The sequence below is a fragment of the Phocoena phocoena genome, chromosome 13 (genome assembly GCF_963924675.1).
Source record: "Phocoena phocoena chromosome 13, mPhoPho1.1, whole genome shotgun sequence".
Lineage (NCBI taxonomy): Eukaryota > Metazoa > Chordata > Mammalia > Artiodactyla > Phocoenidae > Phocoena > Phocoena phocoena.
This window is the reverse complement of record NC_089231.1, coordinates 73304576-73330500: the sequence shown is the minus strand read 5'-3', so window position 1 is coordinate 73330500 and position 25925 is coordinate 73304576. Positions and strand designations below refer to the sequence as shown.

Genomic DNA, 25925 nt, shown 5'->3' with positions numbered 1-25925 from the left:
CGGGCGGCAGTGACGGCCCCGGAGCTGACGGCGGCGGCCCGGGGGGCGGCGTGGACGGCCGCGGCACCGGCTGGGGCATCCCCAAGGGCCTCGACCCCGAAATGGCGCTGCTGGCGGAGCACCTGCTGAAGCCGCTGCCCGCGGACAAGCAGATCGAGACGGGGCCCTTCTTGGAGGCGGTGTCCCACCTGCCGCCCTTCTTCGGTGAGCCGGGGTGAAGAGGGGAGCTGGCCCGCAGCCCTGACCCAGAGCGCACCCGCATCCTTCTTCTCCTGAGCATCCCCCAACCATCCCTCAACTAGACACCGCAAATCCTAATTCCCCACGCACCCAAGATGCCCTTTTTCTCCAAGCACCCCAAATTTTCCCTATCCCTGCCCGCTCCCAAATCCTCTTTCCCCCGAACATGTCAATCCTTCATCTCTTCCCAGACATCCCCATATCCTCCATCTCCCTCAGACTCTCCCAACCCTCTTGTCTCCCCAGACACCTCACATGCCAACATGTCCTTCAGATGCTGGCAGTTCTCCGTCCCCTGGTGCACCCCAGTCGTCCTCTGCCCACAGACACCCCTACTCTTCCAAATCCCCAATCCTCCAATCCCCCATCTCCCCAAAAACATCTCTCACCCTATCATCCCCCTCTTCCCTTTCAGAGTGGCTCTCAACTCCCTCCCCTTAAAATGAATCCCCCCCATTTCATAAACCCCCTCTTTTCTGTAAATTCTCCCAGCCTCTCCCTCATGGGACCTTGTGAACACTTCTTTCCTTAGAATTCCCTCATTTCAGATCAGAGACACCACCCACCACCCCCACTCCAAGGGCAGGAAGCCTGGCAGGGTGAGGAGGGTCCTTTTGGAGGGAGTCGCAAAACTCTGGGGCCCCTTCCTAGGGAGAACCACCTAAAGCTTTCCCTCCATTTAGAACAGGGCTCAGGACAGGGGGGCTGCTATGTGGGGCAACATCAGACATGGAATGCTTGGGATGGGGTCCAAAAGGGAAAGACTCCTCCTCCATATGTCATGCCCTGGGAGGTCATAGGAGCACAGAGCTGGTTGCAGACCTTCCTTTCTCCCATCCCTCAGCCCAGCCCACACCCTGGATGGAAAATGGGAAACTGAAGACAGTACCATCGGCCCCTGCCCTTTGCTTTGCTGGTCCTGAGTAAAGGCTGAAACCTGAGCTCTGCTTTTTCCTCTTCTATGTGGGCTTGCCCAGCGCCCCACCCTGCTGTTTCATTTGGTGGCCTTGCAGGAAGAGACCAGTCCGGAGGGCAGAGTCTAGCTGAAACCCGCAAACTGACAGAACCTTGACACTGACTTGAACTGAAGGGAAGGGGCACCTGGGGCAGTCACTCCCTTTCCCCCCTAGTGGGTGACCAGGGCTCATGGTGGGCAGTAGTCCCTGAAGTGCCGTGGGCTCTGGGGTGGTTGTGACTACGTGGAGTCGTGTGCCAGCTCTCCTCCTCCACCTCTTGAGCCTCAGCATCCGCATCTGTGAAATGGGCATGCTGATCTCCTAGACTAGCGGCAAAGAGTAAATGAGGTGGTGTGTGTGAAGTTCTGAGGCCTTAAGTGCCAAATAGGTCTTAGCTATTGGCAAGGGGAGATGTGTGGTTGTTATACAAGTTCCTGGATTCAGTTTTGGTTCCTTCATAGAGTGGATAATTGATTAATGAGTAGTGTTTGAGTGAGTGCCATTGGCTGGTTTGTACGATTCTCAGACTGGCTCTTTTACGTCCACTGTTACATCCCTGGTACCCAGAACAGTGCCTGGCACACAGTAGGTGCTCAGCCAGAACTTGTTAAATGTATAAAACATTCTTATTTTCTGTATCTCAGTGTTGAGATAACACTGACTCTCCAGGCAGGAGCTTGGGAGCTATCTGGTTTGAGCATTGAGGAGTTGTTGATTTTTGTGACAGGTTTTTCCCCCCTCCTTGGTTCTGTGAGCATTTGCCCTGAACAAGGATTCAGAATCTGTTTAAGCTAGTCGTTCTCAACTGAGGGCGGTTTCGCCTCCTCAGGGGACATCTGGCAATATCTAGAGACATTTTTGGTTGTCACAACCTGGGAGGGGGGCGTGGTGGTGAGGGGCACGGGGAGATGCTACTGGCACCTAGTGGGTAGAAGCCAGGGATGCTGCAAAACATCCTCCAGTGCACACACAGCCCTCACCACAAAGAACTGATCCAACCCCAAATGTTAGCTGGATCTCAAGGTGGAGAAACCCCGAGTTAAGCTCTGTGGCCCTTTCCTCCCTCATCTTCAGCAAGGTTGCCCATCAGTTCTGCATTTGGGGGCTCCTTCGTTTGATGCGATTATCGTGCCGGTTTTAGAGGAAAGGGGGGTGGTGGCGGCTGGAGCTGGCGGTGATCTGGGGGCCCTGCTGGAGAGCACCCCCTCCTCCTTTCCCTGATCTCAAAAGACCCTTGTCTTTGCTGCGAGCCGGGTGCTGTGGGCCGTCACATCTGTTGACAGAAGCACCATTTATACAGAGGCCTCAGTGGGTTGGCCCACAGAGGATAATTCTTAGCACTATTTAAAAAAACGTGATGATCCATTTTGAAGCCTTAGGCTCTTCTCGGGGGAGAGTTCCTCCTGAGGGTTTAAGCTTCAGCAGGATGCTCCCACCAGTGGCTTTTCTCTGGCACTCAGGGGTCGGTGGAAATCCACCGTCAGCTCTGACACACGGGCTTTGTCTAGGTCTTGGGAACGTCTGGTCCCCTGGATGATCTGGGTGGTGTGTTTCTGGAATGGAGCAGGCCTGGGATTATGGACACAAGAAGTCTGAAAGGCATTCGGTGCCAGTTTCCTCCAAATCAGGGTTTCTCCACCGTGACACTGCTGACATTTGGGGCTGGGCCATTCTTTGGGGTGGGAGTCTGTCCTGTGCTTTGTAAGACGTTTAGTGGCATCTCTGGCCTTTCTCTACCGGATGCCAGTAGCACCCCATCTCTGCAAGTTGTAACAACCAAAAATATCTGCAGGGAGACCGAGTTACCCTTGGTTGAGAGCTACCACTCTTGATATAAATAGGGCAGAGGGCTGAAAGCTGTGTTTTTTTTGGTTTTTGGTTTTTTTTTTTTTGAAAGCTGTGCTTTTAAAAAGTATTTTAACTCTGCAAGGAAGATCTGTTTCTCAAAGGAAAATGGAACAAGAAGAAATGATAAATTAAAAATCTCCCTGCCATTTATCGAGCATTTACTGTGTGCTAAGCATTCCATGTAGATTAATTCACTTAATCCTCTCACAACCTTTTGAGGCAGAGTTTGTTGTTGTTGTTATTTGAGAGAATCAATGCTGACATTTCAGAGTATTTTCATTCCAGACCCATTTATATCTTTATCTATATTTAAGGGGAAATGTATAAGCTGCTTTTTTACACCCAACAATATAGCATAACCACCTTTACCCATCAATCAGCATTTTTCATAGCTGCCTAGAACTTCGTTGTTTGAATGTGGCCATAATTTATTTAACCAATCCCCTGCTGTTGGACATTTACATTGCTTCCTTTTTGTTTTTTTGCTCTTGTAAACTGTGCTACAGTGAACATTCTTGTATATATTTCTTTGCATACTTCTTTGGTTATTTCTAACGTTTAGAAGGGAAATTGCCGGGTCGAAGGGTGTGAAGGCTTTTAACCTGTTAGCACAACCCATTTCATAAACCATCATCGGTGGTGGTTTGGGACAGAATTGGTTGGGCTTGATGAATGCTAATAGGTTGGGCTGCAGGTCAGATGTAGCTCAGAACATCTGTATCCTGGGCTAACTCTTCCATATCTCCAGCCTGAGTCTCCCGAGCTGTATAGGTTTTGCTGTGTCCACTTAGAGGTCAGCCCTTTGTCCATCTTCTTTCTTTACCTTGACCCAGTAATTGGATCTCACCTCTGACTGATCAGTTTGCAGCTGACTTCTGTGAGGCCCTGCTCTCTAATCTTTTATGGTCAAATATGCAGCTGTTCTAGAACATTTGCAATTGGAGGATGGGGGGGGTGGAGGGAGGGTGAGGGAGAGGCTTAGTCATTTAGTCTTGTCACTCCCTGCCTAGAAGCCTCAGTGGCTCCCTGTTACCCCACCTTGATATCTGTGCTGTAGCCTTTCTGAATGGCTTGCAGCCCCACAGAGGGTACCATGCCATCACCTGCCTGTGGTACTTTACCCACGTCAGTTTCTCTGCCTCGGGTACCACTCCTCTCTGGCCCACCACCTTCCTTTCACCTGGCTGGGTTCCACTTATCCTTAAGGAATCAGCTTAGGGGTCACCTCATCTGGAAAATCTTTCCTGACTCCCATGGAATCTACCCCATTCTGACACTTGGAGTTATTTCAGTGCACTTGGTGAGCTAGTGATGTTTGTCGAGTGAATGCTTTTGGTTCCATTCCCATTTTTCTGGGTTCTTCTAAAAGTGTTTTGCTTTCTTCTCTCTTTCTAAGTTAAAGTGTAGAATCAACTTAAGATACATAACTCATATCCTGTACCCATGGCAGACGTTAATAATCAATCATGATACTGTTTTTTTCCCCTTTAAGTCTAAACACAGCTTCGGCCACTCCGAGGTCCATTAGAATTGATGCATGAGGTGACACCTGTTTGCTCTCACTGTTTAGGGAGCAACCAAAGATGCAGGAGCTGAAAGTAATGATTTCTACCTCTTGGTTCTTGAGATCCAGATTCCAGGGGTGATTTTACTTCCTTCAGGCTTCTTAGCTTAATTAAATGGATGTGCATAGAATCGAGCCTTACAGATATCTGATACTCACGAAACAGTCCTAGAGTAGCCCCAGAAAGAGTGGTTTTGCATCACTTTGGTTCAATGCTAGCTCTATTTGGCGGGGGTGGGGGGGGCGGGGGAATGGCAGGCCCAGAGGCACAGAATTATCTTGTTTTACAGCCAAAGAAACCAAGGCCAGAAAGGTTAGGTGACTTGCCCAAGGTCACACAGCCAGCAATTGACCACAGAGCCAGACTAGAACTCAGGCCTCTGGACTGCTTATGCAGTGCTTTTGCTGTTGTGCCTGCCTGCTTTCCTGGCTTCCTGTCTGGTCAGTGGAGCCAGCCTGTTTGGCCACCGAAGTCCAGGAGCTCTGCTGGCTCCACTGTGGCTTATCCAAGACACTGGGAACCCCAGACCAGCTATGCAGGTTTCCTTGGAGCTGCGTGCCTCATAATCATGTTGCTATGCTGGGACCATATCTCTTGCCTAATTGAACGCAGATTTGATTACTCGGGCATGGAAGTCATCCAGTGGGGAGGCCCCAGACAGCTCAGTTTTTCCTTTAATTGGGACATTGAGTTAACTGCCTGGGGACCAGCCCCACCCACACCCCCTTGGCCTCTAAGAAGTTGTTCCTACCATTGCAACAAGCACCTTTCAGGACTTGGGACCACAATTTTTTTGGTTTTTGTTTTTTAAGTTGATACAAATATATGTTTATTTTTGGTTTTGTATAGAATATCCCAAGAAAGAGAAACAAGAAACTGTATTAACCCTCGTCCAATAGCAGGTTAGTTATCATTTTGGTTGAGTGTCTGTTGAGAGCTGGATGCTATAGGAACCGGAAGTAGACCGCTTCTAGGAGGAAGAAACAATGTACTTTGCGGAGGGAGGCGGGTAAGTCACTTTCAGCAATGGGTTTTGCAAGTTTGAACCGGCCTGCAGACTCCTCTCATCCATCGGAAGTGTGTTTGCAAGTAGTGAGTGAGGATTCATTAGCCTTGAGGAACACCTACTGCGTGCTGGTGGGACATGCTCATGAGCTCACCTGGCCCAAGTTAGAGCCAAGTAACACCTGTATAGAGGGCTGCCGCTGGCCCTGTTGTCTTATCCCGTCCGTCTGTGTAACAGCCCATGAGCTGGCTGCTTTGGAGGCTTAGAGGGAAGAAGTTGCTTTGAACCTGTGTCTATTGTCCACTGAAGTCCATGAATCGAAGTCTCTAGATAGATGGATATTGGCATCAAGCAGCCAGCCTGAGCTTGAGTGCTGCTTCCATGGTGCCCCAGCTGTGTGTCCATGCCCTAGTGCTTCCCCTCTCTGAGCCTGCAGCCCCAACTGTACAAGGCGGAAGCAGGGCATTCCAGGAGGGCCGAAGGAGGCGGCCTCCCCTAGATGATGTTGGCACCCAATGCCCAGAATCACTCCATCTTTTTGCACAGGTGGGACAGACATCCTCAGACCTTTAGACTCTGCACTTCTTGCCACACAGCCCTTGGGAAGCAAGGTTCTTGCAAAAACAAGCTGCCTCTGGCTCTTGGTGACCAGCTGCCAGGGCTTGGGGCCAGCTGAGCTGCCTGGCTACTGAAGCAATTCTCACTTATAACATCCAAAGGCCAGTGCAGAGCATGGACAAATGGTGCCCACCTGCTCTGTTCCCCCAGTGATAAGGATGAGACCCTCTTGGTCCTCTGGGTTCAGAAAAGTCCGGCCCTGAGGTCAGGGACTGAGGTCTGGCCTCTGCTCCTGGAGGGAAGAGGATGGAGAAGAAAGAGGGAAAAGACCCGAACGTCCACTCTGTCACTTGCTAGCTCATCCAACCCCCGTTTCATTCCTCATCTGTGGGGTGTCTGTCGCATAGGGCTTCTTGGAGGAACAGTGCCCCATTGTGAATCGCCTCCCAGGCCCCAGCAATGTGCCTGGCAGAGCGTAGGTGCCCAGCCAACATGGGACTTGAAAGGGAATGGAAAGAATGCGTGACAAAGGGCTTTGTAAAATATAATGCATGACCCCATCATAGCTAGCATGTAAAATATAATGCATGATCCCATCATAGCTAGCATAACCCCTGTTTTGAGTGACTCCCCTGTGCCAAGCATCGAACTAGCCGATATCTCATTTCCAGTCCTTATCATGACCTTATGAATTAGGGAGGAATTGGTGTCATTTTACAGAAGAGGAGACCAAGGTTCAGAGTGGTGAAGGGATTTAACCAGGTCACACAGCTAGTAAGGGCTTTGTAGGGGGCCAGCCCTGCCACAAGTCTTCCAGAGCAGAAAGGGCCTTTTTGAGCTGTTTGCCGGGGAGGGGAAATGATAGGAAGTAAGTTCCCATCTGGCAGTGTGCTTATTTCAATGAGCTTATTAGAATGGAAATGTAGGTTGCATTGTTTCAGTTTTAAAATGGCCTGGATGGATGTCAACTCCTTGTGTTACATTCTTACAGAGTTACTTGTAACAGGGTTTTGTTTTGTTTCGTTTTTAATTGTTACAGTGTTAACTGTATCTGAGCTTTTAAAAGTCACCACAATGGGGGCTTCCCTGGTGGCGCAGTGGTTAAGAATCCGCCTGCCAATGCAGGGGAGATGGGTTCGAGCCCTGGTCCAGGAAGATTCCCACATGCCACGTGCACCACAACTACTGAGCCTGCGCTCTAGAGCCCGTGAGCCACAACTACTGAAGCCCGTGTGCCTAGAGCCTGTGCTCTGCAACAAAAGAAGCCACCACAATGAGAAGCCTGCGCCCCGCAACAAAGAGTAGCCCCCGCTCTCTGCGACTAGAGAAAGCCCACGTGCAGCAGCGAAGACCCAATGCAATCAAAAATTAAATAAATGAATAAATAAATAAATTAAAAAAAAAAAGTCATTACAACGGATCAGCCCTCTCCAGAGTCCTGTAAAACCTCTGCTTTCTGTCCCTGCAGTTCCGCAGTCAGCTCACACTTCCCCTGGCTCAGAAATGATTCCTTTTCTGCACTGCTGTTCCCCCAAGTTCCTTTCTCCACTCCCTTCTGATCTCAGACATTAATGGTCAGGAATACATGGTCCTTATTTTATAACTGAAGGGCTCCTGTTAATTTTACCCATATCAATCAACTGATAATACCTTCTTTCCCTACCTCTCTCTCCTCCCTCCCTTCCTCTCTTTCTCTTTTGATTTCTTAATCATTGGAATCACACTTTTCTGGATTTCTTCTCTAAAGAATGATGATATAATGTATAATAATAGTTATTATAATCATAATCATAAAGAATACTTTTTAAAAAATTTAGCCAGAAACTATGAGGTGAGGCCTGTTATTAGCCTCATTTTACAGATGTGGAAGCTGCGGCTCAGAGAGTTTAACTAAATTCTCCCAGGCCACACAGCAAGTAAGAGAAATCATTTTCCCATCTGCATTCCTGATTGAAGGCTGGTTTTTGACAAAGGGGTCAATTTTGGATAAAGAAACAAGACTGCTTGTCATGGGGGTAATTTTTAAAAGCATCATTTTGTAAACATTCTTTTCTGTTAGATATTAGGATAGTAGAATTTAGAATGGGAACTAGTTTTAGGAAGGTGGGCATTCTCAGTGCTCTTATGCTTCAAAATAGGCCTTATTGCAGACTGAGCCATCTCCACACACACACACACACACACACACACACACACACACACACACCACATACCCATGGATTAATAAATGATTCATCTCCATCAGCTGTAATTTGAGTGCCTCCCATTATGATCCTCGTAACCCAGGATCTGTAAAGTTAATCTGCCCCATGTGTTTAACAACGAAACCTTATTATCCAGCTATTGAAAAAAAAAATTGAATTTGAAATAGAACCTCCCCAAACCAGGCTCCTAGAGTCATGACACAGGTACACTCTTCATCCTTTTTCAAATAAGTATTTATGGGTTGGGTCTGGTATTCCCACACTGAATCACACAGGCTGAAAGTGAAGCTGTGCGTCTTAAAAATGGAATGCTTTTTGTTCTTGAAGGAAAATTATTCCTGAGATGAAATGAGAGGGCGGGCCAGGGCGGGGGCGGTTCTCTCACCTTCTTGCCTAATGTTGGGAACATCACCTGTTGGAAGATGTGGTTGTCTGAAGAGGCAGGTGTTGAGGAGCAGCTTGGATGGAAATTTCCAGATATGTGCTGGGGGCTTGCTCAGAGCATGATGGCAGGTGCTTTCCAACTACGTTGAGGCCAGAAAAAGAGGAAGTGAATGTGATTCTGTGTGGCTATGGTGACTGCTGGCTTACGGGGAATTCTGCTGTCTGGGCAATCTCAACCATCTGAGCTATGACAGAGACCCGGGCAGAACTGTCACAGAGGTCATGCACAGAATGCTTACTTGGTGCCTGTTTGCTCTTATTTTGCAGGCAATGGTGACAAAGTTAGCTATTTGTTTTCCAAGTATCCTGCAGAATCAAAGCACTGCAGAGAAAACAAGAGAGATTTAAAAAACTACACAAAACTGTCCTAAGTCCCTGAAAACATACCATGTAGAGCCATTTAGAGAAGAGTTGAGGAGGCCTGAGATGTCAGTGGGCCACACCTTTATCATAATTCCTGTTTTTGATGATGGCCCTGTTTAGAAAACTGCAAATGGCTTGCTGTACAAAGGCAGGGACATTTGAGTTACATTTTGAGAAGTTCCATCCAGAATGGCTGCATGTGAAAGTTGGTACATTCATAAAATTTGGTAGATGGAAAATATTTCACTGCTTTATTTTCTTTTTATTATTGAGATTAAATGTCTTTTCCTTTCTTCTTTTAATTGTCCATTTTTCTATAAGGTGGTTGTTGTTTGTTTCTTATTGATTTGTTCGAGCTCTTTACATATTAGGGATGATAGTCTGGTCTATGATATTTGTTACACAGGTCATCCCCTCCCCCAATCAGTTTGTTCTTTGGCTTAGATTGGTGATGGGATTTCCCCCCACCCTGACCCCATCCCATGTAGAAGGTTTCTGGGTTTTGTAATCAGACTTATTGGTCTTTTCCTTATGCCTTTTGGGTTGAGTAGCATGCTTAGAAAAGTCTTCTAAACAGAAGGGGCCATTTGCCAACACGTTCCAGGTAACCAAGGCTTGACTGTGTTTGGAATCCGTGCCCATTAGAGTTGGTTCCATGCAGTGAGATGGTGAAATTGTATCTGATTTTTCTTTTGTTTTTGAGACAACTTCCTTTGATGAATGAGAAAAGCATCCGAGTGCCCCCCGGCCCCCCCCCCACCCCCTGCCCTTCCCTTCTGGCAGGTTCTGGGTGTCATTCTAAAGACCCTGTTGGCTGACAACAATGAAAAACAAGTTTCAGTTAACTGCAAAACAGGTAAAACAAGAAAGGTAATAATTTTGAGGCAGGACTGCATTCTGTAGGAAAGGTAAAGCTGGATAACCCTCCAGAAGCATGTTGTGTCGTGTCGTATCCAGAGCAGCGGCCAGTTTGCGTTTCAAGGCTTAGGCCACGGTGTGCTTGGGGGTTAAAATCATTTCAGGGTTTTCCTGTCAGAGTCCTTTCGCTTTTGTTGAGTTCACACACACAGATAGAAATGTCCTAGAAAGAAAGGCTAGAGGATGTCGTGGCACCAGCCTTGGCTAATTGTGTCTGCGTGCCTGACTCTCGCCATGTGACCCTGGGCCAGTCACTTGGCTCTTCTGGGCCTGGTGGCCTCGGGCTGCGCCAAAGCAAACATAAACCCAGAGCCTTCCATGAGGCGTGTTGAAGCTGGCTTCAGCTTACCTGGAGCGCCTCCTGTTTGCCCAGCACTTCAGGGCTCTGGAAAGGGAGGGGCCTGAGCCCAGCGTGGTTCAGGCACTTGTCCAGACACCAGATCTGAGAGCCGAACCCAGGACCGGGGCTCTGGAGCACAACCGTGCTCCTCCCCTGATCACAGGCGGCCCACCCCCAGATGCTGCCAGCCCGACTCCTGTGTGCCCATCTACGTGTACACAGTGATGCCTTTCCTGCCAGCAATTGCCCCCTCGCCCCGGCCCCATGCAGCGGGGAAGTGGATTCTGGGGTCGGTCGGCCTCACCACCTCCCTCTGCTGGGGTCCATCTCCCAGCCCTCGACTCTCCCCTCTCTTGCTTCTGCTCTACAACTGGCTCCAGAAGTCCATCCAGACCCCACATCCTACCCTACAGTAGAGCAGAAGCTCTGTCCCTGCATGGTAGCCACGACGCACAAGAACAGCTGCCTTGGGGCCCGGCTCCTGCCAACCATGAAGTCTCATGACCCGCTGTCGGGAGGAGGCGAAACAAAAAGCCTTTCTCCCCGCCATCGCAGGGTGGGGCGGGCGCTCAGAACCACACAAGAGCCGTTTCTAGAGCCAGGGAAGCTGAATAACATTCTGTGCATGTCTAAAATGCACACCCAGTGACCTGAGTCACTGGGAAAAGCTAGGAAGCCACCCACGCATGGTTGATGATGGTCTGTCACCAAGCTCTGGTTCCGCATCTCCAACGTGGGATGGCTTTACTTGAACATCAGCCGGTGGTGGGAATCAAATCACGGCCAGGCTCAGGGCCCTCACTTGGCACATATGGCGCCTGCTCCATCACAGCAACTCTACAGGGGTGGTCCCTTTCCAGGTGGGGAAACTGAGGCCAAAGCCCCTTCTCATAGCCTCTGCCATGTTAGTCGCGTGGGTCCTCAGACCCGGTGCATTGGGTCAATCTTCACTATAAGAAAGTGGCTAGAAAAAGAACCTGGCAGGAAATGTGCCTCTAGATTCACGTTTCCTATTATCTGCCCCCTCACTCATGCTGGGGTCCAGCTCCGTGCCAGGTGCTGGGGGCACAGAGGCGGACTGAGGCCCCCTGGTCTCTGCCCTCTCTGAGCTCAAGTCCATGGCAGGGGTGGGTGGAAAACAGAGTTACACGTGGAACCACAATCACAGTAGCAGTGCAGTGGACTTGGAGAAAAAGTGGAAGGAAGAAGTATGACTTTTATGAGCAGAAAAAAGTGTCTGACATTCTTGTTCTTTTTTTTTTTTTTTTTGGCTGTGCCGCACAGCATGTGGGATTTTAGTTCCCCCACCAGGGATTGAACCCATGCCCCTGCAGTGGAAGCACAGAATCTTAACTGCTGGACCACCAGGGAAGTCCCAAGTCTGACATTCTTTTCCAACTTTATATATGAAAAATTTAATACATACAGCAACCCTGTTTGGGAAAAGCATCTTAGGAACTTGTGTACGAATCAGCAATTTTTAGAAGATGGCTGCTGTCATCCGCCGATGCTGGCTTTCAGCTGCGACATTTGCAGCCTCCAGCCAGCCCTGCTCACTTCAGACTGGCCTCCACAATCTGAACTGGCTCTGGCCAGTCCATCCTGTTACTGAAGGCAGTGGTTTGTGTATACTGACAGACTCCCTCGGTTTGTCTCAAGTCTGAAGTCAAGGGGAGATCCTGTCAGCAACCAAAGACCTCTGTTCAGTCCTGAATGGTGGGGCAAGTTTGTCTTCCAATTCCAGGGCTTGTTCCTATACTTGGTGCTCCTAAGGGTATAGTCATACCCCTTCGATTGACTAGTTGGTGAATATATGGTGCAGTGTTAAATACATCGCAGCCTTAAAGCTGTTTGCCCATTTTGTCTTTAAAAATCTGAACAAATGGCTAGTGAACGCTTGGTGAAATTTAAATGTTAATAAAATAGTATACCCATAAAAAAAATAAAATGTACAGCAAAATTGAAAGAATTTTACAGTGAATATTCATGAATCTGTCACGTAGATTCTACCATTAATACCTGACCATACCTCTCTATCCACCTCTCCATCCATCCATCAATCCACCTCATGTCTTTGGACAGCATACATTTTGAAAGATGTGGAGGTGAAGCCATTGGCCATCCCTTTGGAAGGGTTTTGTTTTTTTTTTTTTTGGCTGAGCTAGGTCTTCGTTGCTGTGTGCTGGCTTTCTCTAGCTGCGGCGAGCAGGGGCTACTCTTTGTGCGGCGCGCGGGCTTCTCATCGTGGTGGCTTCTCTTGTTGCGCAGCACGGGCTCTAGGTGCGCTGGCTTTAGTAGTTGTGGCGTGTGGGCTCAGTAGTTGTGGCTCGAGGGCTCTAGAGTGCAGCCTCAGTAGTTGTGGTGCACGGACTTAGCTGCTCTGCGGCATCTGGGATCTTCCCAGGCCAGGGATCAAACCCGTGTCCCCTGCATTGGCAGGTGGATTCTTAACCACTGCGCCACCAGAGAAGTCCCCCTTTGGAAGGGTTTCACCAGTCCCTATGCTGCCCATCCGTGGCACCTGCCCGGCTCCTGTGAGGTTTGGAATTGGTGACCCTTGGTTGCATAGTCAAGAGGGGAAGTCTCCAGTGGTGGAGAGTCCTGGCTGTCTTGCATTATTATTATTTTTTTAAAGGAGCTTTCTTTTTATTTATTTATTTTTTGGCCACGCCGCTCGGCATGTGGGATCTTTGTTCCCTGACCAGGGATTGAACCCTTACCCTGAGCAGTGAAAGCACTGAGTCCTAACCACTGGACCGCCAGGAATTCCCTGCATTCTTTGTTTTTTGTTTTTTGTTTTTTTGCGGTACGTGGGCCTCTCACTGCTGTGGCCTCTCCCGCTGCGGAGCACAAGCTCCGGACGCGCAGGCCCAGCAGCCATGGCTCACGGGCCCAGCTGCTCCGTGGCATGTGGGATCCTCCCGGACCGGGGCACGAACCCGTGTCCCCTGCATCGGCAGGCAGACTCTCAACCACTGCGCCACCAGGGAAGCCCCCTGCATTCTTATTTTAAGTCTGGAATGCGTTGTCCTTTGGGGGAGTCGGTGGTAAATGTCCCGGGAGAGAACACGTTACAGGGCTAGCAAATTGCACAGACTCCCAGGTTGGCCTTGCAGGATGAGGTCAGCGATACATCAGGGAAGGTGAAAGGGTGGGTGGAATCATTACCTCATTAATGCCCTTGGCAGGTCCAAGATCAGGTGGGACAGGCAGCCTGCATCCCCCCACCCAGCACCTCGGAGCAGCTCCTGTGGCCACCCCGGGGGAGGTCCAGCGTAACCCCATGGATGGAGATGTGCTCCCACGGGCGTGAGAGAGAGGCCGGTAGCTGAGAGCAGTGGGCTCACCTCTCGGCCCGAGGATTCTGTGCCCGGGAGCCTGCAGTGGGGCAAGGCAGCCACCCCGGGCCCCATGAGGGCCTCAGTCGGGAGGTAGGAGAGTAGAGGTGGCAGGGAGCACAGGCCCAGTGTTCCCACTCAGCAGAGGTCCTGACGGACCTGGTGCCTTCCAAGCCTGGGTGACATTTGCTGGACTGTGGAGCCTGACCCTGGTCATGCTACAGAGTCATAAAGATGGTCACAGTTCGTGCACTGAGGGTTCCCGTGCTGGCCACTCTGCTAAATGCATTCAGTGCGTGCATTTTAATCCCCACGTCAACCCTATGAAATAAGTACCACTGCTGCCCCATTTGACATGTGGGGAAACTGAGGCACAGGAGACTTGCTTAACTGGATTCAAACCCAGGGTGTCTGGATATCTACCCGACCTTCTTTCCATTGGGTTTTGGGGTATTTCATTTATAACGTCCAATGCTGTTTCCCCAATGCACCTTTTTTGTAACAGCTGCGATTAGAATGTTCCAGATGGCCGGCCAGGTGTGCTGGGTCACCTTGGGTGGAATTCAGCCCACAGGTGTCCCTCCCCCAGTCCTCCGCCCCATGCGGTCAGTTGGCACGCACACTGAGGCCCCAGCCTGGCCAGCGGACAAGGGGAAGCTGGAGCTGGTGTTTCCCCACCGTGGGTTTGGTACCCACTTGCGTCCTGCTTGGGCAGCTTTGCCCCCTGGGCTCTGTATCGAGGATGGTGAGAGGTGTTGGGGAAGCACAGCTGTCTTTAGGCTCTGAGGTGAAGTCCTTGTTGAGTCTGCTCAGGAGAGAACTGGCCCTTCCCCATGTGTTTCCTCCGTGCCCCGCCCTTAGCAGGGGGCTCTGACCTGTGGGCTGTCTCTGGTCCCTGTGACAGCCTGCTGGGGGATCACAGAGGAGGGAAAGGAGGAGAGACAGTCCACAGTCAGCTCACATTTCCCATGGAGTCCTGAGTTCCAGGCACTGCCAGTTTCTAGGCCCACATTTCATCAACTCAAAGGTGCCACCTATTTTAAAATGCTCTGTTGTTTTATGAACCACCAAGACAGGAAAAACACCTCCAGTTAAGAACATTCCGATTCCAGAGGTGAACAAAATTTGTGTCTTGGAAGTGGGTTGTTTCACATCATCCTCACAGCAACTCTGATAGGTTCTGTTGGCCCATTTGCTAGATGGGAAAGCTGAGGCTCAGAAAGCAGAAGGGACATGACCAAACCCACACTGCCAGTGTGTGCAGAGCGGGTATGGAGTCCCAGTTCATTGAGCTCTGCTAAGTGACCAGAGTCCCACTCCTGGTGGGTTTTCCTGGGCTCTTATGCAGAGTCTCAGAACGGTGGGGCCTCTGGGTCACCAGCTCACTTCCTCCTTAGAAGCTGGTGAATGAGTCGGGTAGGATGAATTGGGAGATTGGAATTGACATATATACACTATGGGTACTATGTATAAAAAAGATAACTAATGAGAACCTAGTGTATAGCACAGGGAACTCTACTCAGTGCTCTGTGCTGACCTAAATGGGAAGGAAATCCGAAAAAGAGGGGATATGTGTATACATATAGCTGATTCACTTTGCTGTACGGTAGAAACTAACACAACATTGTAAAGCAGCTATACTCCAATAAAAATTAAAAAAAAAAAAAAAAAGAAGCTGGTGAACGAGCTCTTCTTCCAGCTCTTAAGATTCCTTGAGCTGCCTCCTGGCCAGCTGGTTCATTCGTGGCCTCCACCTTGTCAGCCAAGATGGTTTCTTAGAGTGTTAGTTTTGTAAGATACTCTACACTGTGCTGTCCAATTAGGTAGCCACTGGCCACGTGTGGCTATTTAAATGAATGGAAGTTAAATCAAATTACAAATTCAGTCCCTCGATCACACTCAGCACATTTCAAGTGCTCAAAGGCCACATGTGGCCCATGTTAGACGGTGCAAATATAGAACATTTTGTCTTAGGAAGAGACGGTGCTGTGGACAAAACGGTTTGCCCCCTAGATAGTCCAGTTGTATTTTTTTTTTTAGTATTTATTTATTTATTTGGCTGCGCCAGGTCTTAGTTGTGGCATGCGGCCTCTTTTAGTCGTGGCATGTGGGTTCTTAGTTGCAGCATGCGGGATCTAGTTCCCCGATCAGGGATCAAACCCGGGCCCCCTGCATTGGGAGTGTGGAGTCTTAACCACTGGATCACCAGGGAAGTCCTAGTCCAGGTGTATTTTAAAGGCTCTGACAAGTCCTGCAGCAAGAAACTGGTCTCACTCAGAGCCCAGCACTCCAGATTGCCCATGAACCATTTTAGTACTTAACAAACAGCTCTGCCTTTCCTTAAACACACCAAGTGACCTCCCCTCCTGTCCCCATGGCCCATGGGGGTCCTGAATATCACCCTCATTGGGAATCTAAATCTCTCTTCTTGTTTTGTCCCCAGATTGCCTCGGCTCCCCAGTGTTTACTCCCATCAAGGTGGACATAAGTGGCAACATCACAGTACGTACTTGGCCCTGCAGCCCCGGTACCCAGATCAGGACTCTATAATCCCGTCCGGTCACCAGTGCCCTGCTCCCTGCCGCAAGTTCCCCAGGCTGAGGAACAGGAAGGAGATGTGGAAATGGGCCTGGGCCCCAGCTTCTCTGACTTGGAGCTCCAGGTTCTTGGTCCTCTTTGCGGTCATGCCATCCAGTCATAGCCAAACTAGGACCACAGTCTGGAGGGTTGACCTGAGAAGGAAACTACTGGTTCTTGTATTCACTCTACCAAACAAAAAATAAACTCCAAGGTCCACAGGTGCACTGACCCTGCCCTTCCCTTCCCCAATCCTGAGAGTTCCAGATGGCATCCCCTAGCCACTGACCCTCCCCCCATGAGGATCCACTTTGAGGCTGGTTCTGTGTCATTATCCCCATTTTATAGATGAGGAAGCTGAGGCTCAGAGCTGTTGAGGGGCTCATAGCACGGAAGTGGCAGAGGTGGAATTCACATCCTAACTGCCTGCCTCCAACTCAGGAGCCTTCTTCCTGGACATCTCAGAATCCGAAGAACCTATTTCCATTTGTCCACAAAAGCGAAACTTCAGATGCTTGGCGTTTGAGGCGCTGTCAGTAGTGGTTGGAGAATGTGGACTCTGGGGCCTGGCCAGTGCTGGAACCCGCTCGCACCTGCACCAGCTATGTGACCTTGTGCACGTCATTTCCCCTCTCTGAGCCTCAGTTTCCTCATCTGCAAATGGGAATCATGACAGCAGCATCAGGGTTGCCGTGAGGATCAAATGAGGCTGTGCCCATAAAGTACTTCCCAAGTCCTGCAAATGCGAACAGTCATGGTTATTGTTATGACAAGCCCCTCTGACAAGCCCCACTGCAGGTCCTGGCACTGGGGGGCAGGAGAGCGAGGCTCTGGCGGGGTGCCCCTCCACCCAGCACGCAGGCAGCCGTCTATGGGGGCAGCCTTCCTAAGGGGGAAACCCCGTGTGCTCCGTTTCAGAAAATCAAAGCTGTGTATGACACCGACCCGGCCAAGTTCCGGACCCTGCAGAACATCCTGGAGGTGGAGAAGGAAATGTATGGAGCAGAGTGGCCCAAAGTGGGGGCCACGCTGGCGCTGATGTGGCTGAAGAGGTGATGGGCTCAGGTGGCTGGGTGTGTGTGGCTGGTGGGCCCGGAGTCCTGCTCTGCAGAGGAGGGACGGCCAACCCTGCCACTGCCCCACGGGGGCAGGACGGGCACTTCCTGTCTTTCACATAGGCGCTCTTCTTGTGCAAAACTAGTTAGTGACAGAGAAAAAGCACCCTAGGGGCCAAGGCCAGCCTGATGGTGATGCTTCCTTGCTTGTTCCAGCCCCACCAGAGGCATAGCAAGCCGGCGGGTACCCTGGCCGTTGTGCTAAGCTGTTTAGACACCCAATCGCATTTCATGTGCTGTGAGTTAGGTGTGGTTATCCCCATCTCCCAGAGGAGGCCACTGGGGCTTCTGGAGGCCAAATCACATGCCCAGGGCACAGGGGCAGTGCTGGGACTGAGTGGCTGAGCACAGCTGTGCAGGTTGTACACTGCACCAAGATGTTCTGTCTAGGGCCGGTCACATCACACACATGGTAGATTTGTATATTATGACAGCTTCTTGACAGAAATACAGCATCTTGAGGACAAAGAACTCTAATTTGCACAAATTCGTCCTGTGGCCTGGGGGCAGGGTACCCCAATATGGGATATGAACTCAGACAGTCTTACCCCAGAGTTGACAGTGCTTGTAACTGTGATACATATGGTCCTCATAGCACATATTTGGAGCCGCATACAATTGTTCCATCTTACAGATGAAGCCATTGAGGCTCAGAGAGGCCAGGCAGCTTGCTTGCTGAGATCACCCTGCTCTCTACCAGCTCCAGAATTCTCCTTTAGCTGTGCAAACTCCACAGTCCCTGGCAACAACTGTGAAGCCAGGGACCCATTCTCTGCCCCACGGATGTTCCCAATGTTGCCCTTTCTCTGGGGCCTGGAGTCAGGAGCCAGGAAAGGCGCTCTTCCCCTGTCTCTCTCTCCATTCCCTGAAGCTACCCCACCCCCACCCCCATGCACTTCTTTGGTGAAACAGAACAGGAAGAATCTGCTCCCTGGAGGGTGTGGCCTGTGTGGGCATCAGCGGGTAAGTGGGCTATAATTAACAACCTTATGGCCTATTTTACGACTCGCCCCCACTGAGCTACCTAACTCTTATCTGTCAACAAGAGACTCACAGACCTGGAATAAGGAACGCCCCTGGATCTATCCATTGGCAGGTTCCATAGGTTTCTCAGGAAGAGCAAGCCAGAGAGTGACGTTCAGATCAGTTAGATGGTTTGTGTCCAGATCAGACGTGGGCAGAGCCAGGTGACTGGGAGAGCACATGCCGGTGGATGTCAACAAATCGAGCACATAATAAGCACCTGCTGTGTGCTGTGCATGGTGCCGGGTGCATGGGATGGTGCTTGGAGAGGCGTGGTCCCTCTTAGGGTACCACAGCCTGGGCAAGGGGTCAGGATGGTGGGCAGATCCTGACAGCTGGAGCAGAGAGAAATCAGGGAGGGCTCCCCGGAGGAGAATCGCCAAGCAGGGTCTCCAAGACTGAACAGGAGGGTTCCAAGAGGAAGAGGCCTTGCAGAGGCCTTGGGAGGGCAGGAGAGACACAGCATATCTGCCCCTCCAGGAAGATCTGGTCTAGCCAGGGCCCAGGATGCAAGGCAGGAGCAGGGAAAGATGAGATGGGATTGGACAGGGATGAGTTCCAGCCTCCTCAGGGGTGCTAGGGAGCCACTGAGGGGCATGAAGTCCATTGGCAACAGGGTAAGATGGGGCTTGAGAAGGAATCGTCCCAGCTGCTGGTTAGAGGGGGATCATTTGGGCCGGGAGAGGCAGGGGCTCAGGAGAGGTGGTCAGCCAGGGCAGGGCTGGGACTGGACCCCGAGCTCGCTTCCACACCCCAGGCTGATCCCCAATGGTTGAGGGTTGTGATCCAAGCATGGAGTATTTCCCTTCACCTCATAGGTGATAAAGCTTAACTTTTATTCCTTTAGTCCTCGGGCCCAGAACACTTGCCCCTAAGAACCCCCCAACCTGAATCCTACCGCCCTGCAGGGAGGGAGCAGAGGACCCCAGCTGGGGAGTGAGACAGGCTGGGTTCACATCCCGGCCTTTGATTGAGCTTTTGGGGTACCTCTGTGTTCCCTTCTGTGAAGTGGGCAGGTCATGCTGAACTTAGCCTCAGGGCTGAGGGGAGCAGGTGAAATGATGTGGATTTAAGGGCTAGTACTGATCTGATTTTCAACTTGGTCACTCTGCCGTGACCCACACCCTTCTTCTGGCTCTTGAAGCACCATCCTACCCCAGAGGAAGGGCTCAAGTGGCCATTGGAGGATGCAGACCGTGGCTCAGGCAGTGATGGAGGCGGGGAACCCACAGGGTCAAACTCGCCTGTGTTCTCAGCATGTCCCTGGTCTATGGTCCCTGAGCCCTTTGAGGACCAGAGCTGTAGCTTCAACCCTGCACTGACTGGCTTCATTCCTCAAGCACTGATGGCCATGTGACCATGGAAATAGGCAAGACAGGCCCAGACCCTGCCCTCATAGACCTTACAGCCCAACGGGGACTGGCCCCAGACCTGGTATAGACGAGGTACTTGGGACATGTGATGTGAGCCGGGGAGTCACGTTACACGGAAGCTGTTGTAGACACATGACAGCAGAGGAATCGTCACTCCCTTTGGGGTGTCCGTGCCCCGGCTCACTGTAGGAGGTTAATACAGAGGGCATCCGGGTCTCCGCGTGCGGCGCTGGTGGGTGGTGCCGACGGGGGCGTACAGGGCCCTGAAGCGCAGTCTCCCTTCCGGCTGCAGAGGCCTGCGCTTCATCCAAGTGTTCCTCCAGAGCATCTGCGACGGCGAACGCGATGAGAACCACCCCAGCCTCGTCCGCGTCAACGCCACCAAGGCCTACGAGATGGCACTCAAGAAGTACCACGGCTGGATCGTGCAGAAGATCTTCCAGGTGAGCCGCGCCGCAGGCCCGGAAGGACCACCGGCTCGCGGGGCCCGCCCTCTGCTCCGCGCCCAGTGGCTGCGGGCCCCGCCCCCCTCCCACCCCGGCTCAGGAAGGGCTCCCGGGTCCATCTGGGGTGAGGCTGGTGCTCCGAGGGACCCCTGCCGCGTGGTGGGCATTTTCCTAGATGCTCCGTGGTGGTTCTGATGAGGGGCCTGATTGGGAGGCCATGGGAGGAAGCAGGGCAGAGACTGAGGCTGTCAGGTTGATGGTGGGCTGGCCTCACTGGCCCCTTGGATTCAGCTGGGACCCTCGCACTGGGGTGGGGAGGGGAGGAAGGGCCCCTGTGCCCACGGGGGCGTCTGCTGAAAGAACGTTGGCCCACGAGGCTCTTGGTGACTTGTGTTGGGGTGATGATGACCACTGGCCTTCAGCACCAGCCCGGCTTTGGGAGAGGTCCACTGGACGTGTGGAGAGCCCTCGGGGTGCCCTGTACACTGTCGTGGCTGCCCTTCCTCCTGAAGCCCCCACCACCCGCTCTTCCTCACTCCCGTGAGAACCGGCACCTGAGGGCTGGTCTCTGTCCCACGTGGCACAGATCGAGGGTAGGCTGGGTCGGGAATCTGCTGGATCCAGGCAGGAAATAGGGCCACATCTGGGCCATCTGCCCTGGCAGGGCTGGGGACAGTGCTCATCCTGGGTGGGCACCGCAAGAGCCCTGTCCCCCGCCATCCTCGGCAGACCCCCTCCCCCTTGAAGGCCTCACGACCACCACCTCAGTAATAACCATGTGTGCTGGATGCCTGGCCTGGCGGGCTGCCGGTGGAGGGTGATCCTCACAAATGCACCGAGAGGTACTGTCCTTGCCTCCATTTCACCGATGAGGAAACTGATGCCCAGAGACGTTTAGGATCTTGCTAGAGGTCACACAGTAAGAAAAATGGGCAGCTGGGATTCTACCTCCTGAGCCTCAGTATCCTTATCTTGCAGATGGGTATAAAATAGGCCCTGCCTCACAGTCTCATTGTGAGCCTCAGTATCCTTATCTTGCAGATGGGTATAAAATAGGCCCTGCCTCACAGTCTCTGTATAAAGTTCTTGGCATGTGGTTTACACTCCGCAAATTGAAGCTATTTGTATTTTGATTCCTAATGATAACGTAATTATTTGTAATTTCCTCACCTTCTCAAAAGGCTTGTAGCCTAAGCTTTTTATCCGGTTGCATCCTTTTCCTTCTGGCTCTGAAATTCTGTTTATGTCCGGTTCTCCGGACTTTTCAAGTTGTCAGGGAAGCCCTGAAATTTAGGGAAGTATCACCCCCTGAAGGACAAAAGAGGAACAGCACAGATCAGCCATCCTCTCCCCGGCTCAGAAAGGTGGGGTCTCAGGAGGAAGCTGTTCACTTTCTCCAGGGCAGGGAGCCCTGGGGGAAGAGGCTTATCCACGCCGAGCACCTGCTGTGTGAGCAGGTGTGCTGTGCTGAGCACTTTGCATGACCTCCTTAATCCTCACAAAGGCAGCCCGATTGGGTGGGTGTCATTATTATCCCCATTTTACAGATAAGGAAACTGAGGCTCAGAGAGGCTAAGTAACTTGCTCAAGGCTCGCCGCTAGTCAGCGGCACAAGCTGGAATTTGAACCCAGGTCTGTCTGTCCCCAAAACTTCCTGCTGTCTCTCACCGGAGTAGAAGGGGACACACATCCCCCTTGGCCTTTCCCGCCCAGCACCACGAATAGCACAGACCCCTGCCCAGCACGGACCTCTGGGGAGTCCCCTCCCAGAACCCCGACGGGCCTGGCCCGGTGGCTCAGGGTCTCCCCCTCCGCTAACACTGAGAACCCCCCTCTCACCCGTCTCAAGGCAGCACTGTGCGCGGCCCCCTATAAGTCCGACCTCCTCAAAGCACTCTCCAAGGGCCAGAACGTGACGGAAGAGGAATGCCTGGAGAAGATCCGCCTCTTCCTGGTCAACTACACGGCCACCATCGACGTCATCTACGAGATGTACACCAAGATGAATGCTGAGCTCAACTACAAGGTGTAGGCCAGACCCTCAGCGGGCACCCCGGGCCACATGCCCCTGACCACAGCCCCCCGCAGGAACAGGCAAACCCGAATCACTGTGAATCCAGCCGGCCGGCCACCCCCAGCCTGAGGCGCCCCCCAGAGCAGCCCAGAGACGGACCAGGGTCTGCAGGGGACCGGCCCTGCTCTTTTAAAAGTCACTTTTGGGGTCTATCCTCCTGGAGCAATAAATAACGATCTCACTTCTGAACTTCATGACAGCACAGACTGACTTTATGCCTTCATTTCAGTGTGATAAAAATTGATTCATGTTTCTAATAAATCAAGTCCTAGGGTTTTTATGGTTTCCCACCACCACCCCATGCGGAGTGTGACTCTGGGGGAACTGGTGTCAGACTCCTCACTTTAAAAATAGGCATGTGTCCTTCTGAGGATCTGGCTGAATGACGTTTGGGGTATTTTAAGGACCACGAGGGGGTTTGATCTGAAATTATACAGGGCCTCTGTTGTGGGATTTTTTTAAAGTAGACTGGTGTGTGTTCTCAGTGGTTTGCGCAGCCCCACCTCACAGCACTGTCATTAGAGCCTGCTCTTTCGTACTGTCTTTTGCTAGACAGTGTTTTTATAGCTGAAACCAACCAGCAAGCCTTTGATGACCAAGGGGAGGGTTATTTTAAAGCTATCAGGCACAAATAATTGACCATAGATGACTGTATTTGCATTCTTCTCCATAATTATCTTCTTCAGGGACAGCTTTTCCAACCTAAGAAACTACCTACCATGTGTATTCTTTCAAGGGGGAGAGGATGAACCCAAGAACACGCCTTGCTGCCTTAACTGTCCTTCCTGGCGCTAAAAAGAGCTGTATCTTTGAAAGTGTTGGGGCGAACAGAACAATCCCCAAAGAACTGATATGTGTTAAAAACCCAGTGAGGAACAATTGGTGATTTTTATGTGGAAACTAAATAATCCTTAATAAATAAATCTCTATTTTGGAATCACATTGGTGTGCTCTTTTGGTTCTTGATTTTTTTTTTTTTTTTCTGTTCTTTCTGGATCAGAGGTTACAACTGGGGATAAGCCAAGGACCTGTTTTCTGGCCTCCAGGTCCTATTTCTGGTTTAAAAAAATAGAACTGGTTGCCACATTGAGAAACTGGGGACATGTCACAGAAAAATCTTGATTTCTAGCTTCTTTTGAAAAATCGGACTGCCTGTCAGGAGCTGAGAGATGACTGCCCCCTTGGCTGGATGCGGGGAGTGGGTGAATAAATTTTCCACTTTGCCTCAGTCCCCACCAATCCCTGTTGCCTCCCCAACCCTGTGACCATTGGTTATTGGAGTTTATCGTGGGCTGATGCTTTTTCTGTTCCTAGGGTCAAATGTAGAAGGAAATGTTTTACTTCATTCCTGCTCCTACAGAACTGATAGTCTAGTGGGCAAGATGGACCAGTAAATCACCAGTGATGATATAGAGTGGTCAGTGCCCAGAGGGAGCCTGGGGCTACAGGTGTGTGTGTGGGTCACATCCTGGGATGACACTAAACCTCGATGGAAGGGTTGGGGTTGGGAAGATCCCGGTAGAGGAGGAGAAGGAGGGGACACTGCAAATCATCAGCAATGTCCTGGTGGCTTGACCCAGAGCAGGCTGTGTGTATATGAGACATCATGCCACTGAGGGATTTGAATTTGACCCTGAAAATTATGGAACACCTTCAGGGGTCTTGTGCACAGTCAGTTTGATATCCAGTTTGGAAGGCTGCCTCTGATGTGGCCAAAGGTTGGATGCCTGAACTAAGTTTTTTTGCTGTCTCTGATTTTATTATATTTTCTAAGGTTGCTGATAGTAGGAATGCCACTGATCTTTCTAAACTCTAACTGCTTTTTAGGATTTTTCCCTCTGGATAGAAAATTCTGCCAACAAAATTATAAAATTCTGTGTATTCCTTTTTAAAAAGGAGCTTTTCTTCGTGTTTTCAACATAATACAGTGAGACCAGGAAGGCAGTTTCTTTGTGGAAGGTCAGAATATTCCCAGGAGAGCCTCCTTCAGTCCTGGTACCTGCCTGGCCCCAGGAGCCCTTTGGGTTTTTGACCCCAGAGGCAAAGCCAGCAGTGCATGTATGCCTTCTCATTTCATCCTTGTCGAAGTGGGACTGAGTTCTGCCCGGGGCAGGGAGGAAGGAACACATTGAGCACCAGCTGTATACGAGGCCCTGCACAAGTGCTTCATATACATCATTTCACAAGCGCCCTGACATGTGGGCATCAGGAGCACCATTTATCAGATGAAGAAACTGAACCCCCCTGGGGTTCAAGAGGACTCGGCTAGGTTGATCCTGCCAGGACTGGGGGCACTGAGAGTTCACATCTGACTCCATATCTCCCCCCAGCCATGCCCACTCCGGTGCCAGCGGACAGAGTGAGCCCGCCTTCCAGCATACCTCCTGCCAGGACACTCCCACCGTGGGAAGCCCCGGATGTGACCCAGGTTAACATGATGGTGCACAGAAACCTGAGCGAGCCCCAAAGTTTGACAACGGCTGACTCTTTACTCGTTGCTGCATTCAGTTAAACCTCATGAGCAATAGTTCAAATCCGTCTTAATACATCTCTATTACAGACAAGGAACTGAAGCTCAGTTCTCCATAAAAAAGCCTCCGTTTCCTTTTCTGTACCATGGGGGTCTCGCTAACACCCATCTCACAGGTTGTGAGGCTTATATTAAATGTTACTATTTGTAGGGAATTTCCTGGTGGTCCAGTGTTTAGGACTCTAAGCTCTCACTGCCGAGGACCCAGGTTCAATCCTGGTCCGGGAACTAAGATGCTACAAGCTGTGTGGCATGGCCAAAAAAAAAAAAAGAAAGAAAGAAAAAAAAAAGGAAAAAAGTTACTATTTGTAAAGCAATTAGAAGTGCCTGCAACGTAGCAAGCTGTCTTCGTAAGCGTTAAGTAAAACTGCATGGATATGTTTGGTGTGTGATGAAGGGCGTATGACAATGCATCGAGTGTTGGAGTCCTGGCTCTGTTATTTATCAGCTGAGTGACCTTGGACAAATCGCTTCACCTCTCTGAGTCTCAGTTTCCTCATCCGTACAATGGGGATACTAACAGTTCCTAGCTCGCTGAGAGTCAATGAAACTGCCCAGGCAGGCGCTTGGCTGCTAATCGTTCAGTGTTGACCCAATGATCATCATTTACAGAAGCTTAATAGGAGAACGGAGGAGGATTCCATTCCCTGGGTTTAGTTGTCCGGTTGATGGGTTCCTTTGGTTCATTCCGTTGCATCTTCGGGTTGCGCGCCCCACCCGCCCTTGGGCCTGCGCGCTGACCTCCTGCAGGTCCCACGGGTTCCGGTAGGTGGCGCTGTTAGCACCGCGGCGCTGCGACAGAGCTGGGAGTCCCCGCCTGTCCGCACCTCCCGGAACTGCAGCCCGAGCCCAGGGTGTGTGCCTTGCCTCGCTAACGTGTTCGGGGTGGTTTCCAAGGGCTACGTGAGGAGCCCTATTTGCACACTGTTGGAAAAGTTTGAAGCCTCTTAAGTGGGTGCTTTGGGATTCTGACTTCATGTCAGCCGCTGGGTCGAAGGTATGTCCTA

At 51.0% G+C, this 25925-nt stretch overlaps 1 protein-coding gene across 2 annotated transcripts; it reads left to right on the top strand.

The window, feature by feature from the left end:
• Positions 1 to 23330, top strand: GLTP (glycolipid transfer protein). 2 transcript variants are annotated; one of them, XM_065889788.1, is made up of 5 exons: positions 1 to 204; positions 16224 to 16282; positions 17276 to 17409; positions 20161 to 20311; positions 22168 to 23330. In XM_065889788.1, the coding sequence occupies exons 1-5, from the start codon at positions 102 to 104 to the stop codon at positions 22228 to 22230; spliced, it is 510 nt and encodes a 169-aa protein (XP_065745860.1). In that variant the 5' UTR covers positions 1 to 101; the 3' UTR covers positions 22231 to 23330. The 2 variants fall into 2 exon arrangements, with proteins under 2 accessions (XP_065745860.1, XP_065745859.1); XM_065889787.1 differs by having other exon boundaries at positions 16 to 204; positions 22164 to 23330.
• Positions 23331 to 25925: the final 2595 nt, after the last annotated feature.

Bases quoted from the DNA above. Each gene is read 5' to 3' on its own strand.
- GLTP (XM_065889787.1), top strand. From the start codon at position 102: ATGGCGCTGCTGGCGGAGCACCTGCTGAAGCCGCTGCCCGCGGACAAG. The intron at 16,283-17,275 runs GTACGTACTTGG...GCTCCGTTTCAG, and splicing joins ACATAAGTGGCAACATCACA to AAAATCAAAGCTGTGTATGA. The intron at 20,312-22,163 runs GTGAGCCGCGCC...ACCCGTCTCAAG, and splicing joins TCGTGCAGAAGATCTTCCAG to GCAGCACTGTGCGCGGCCCC.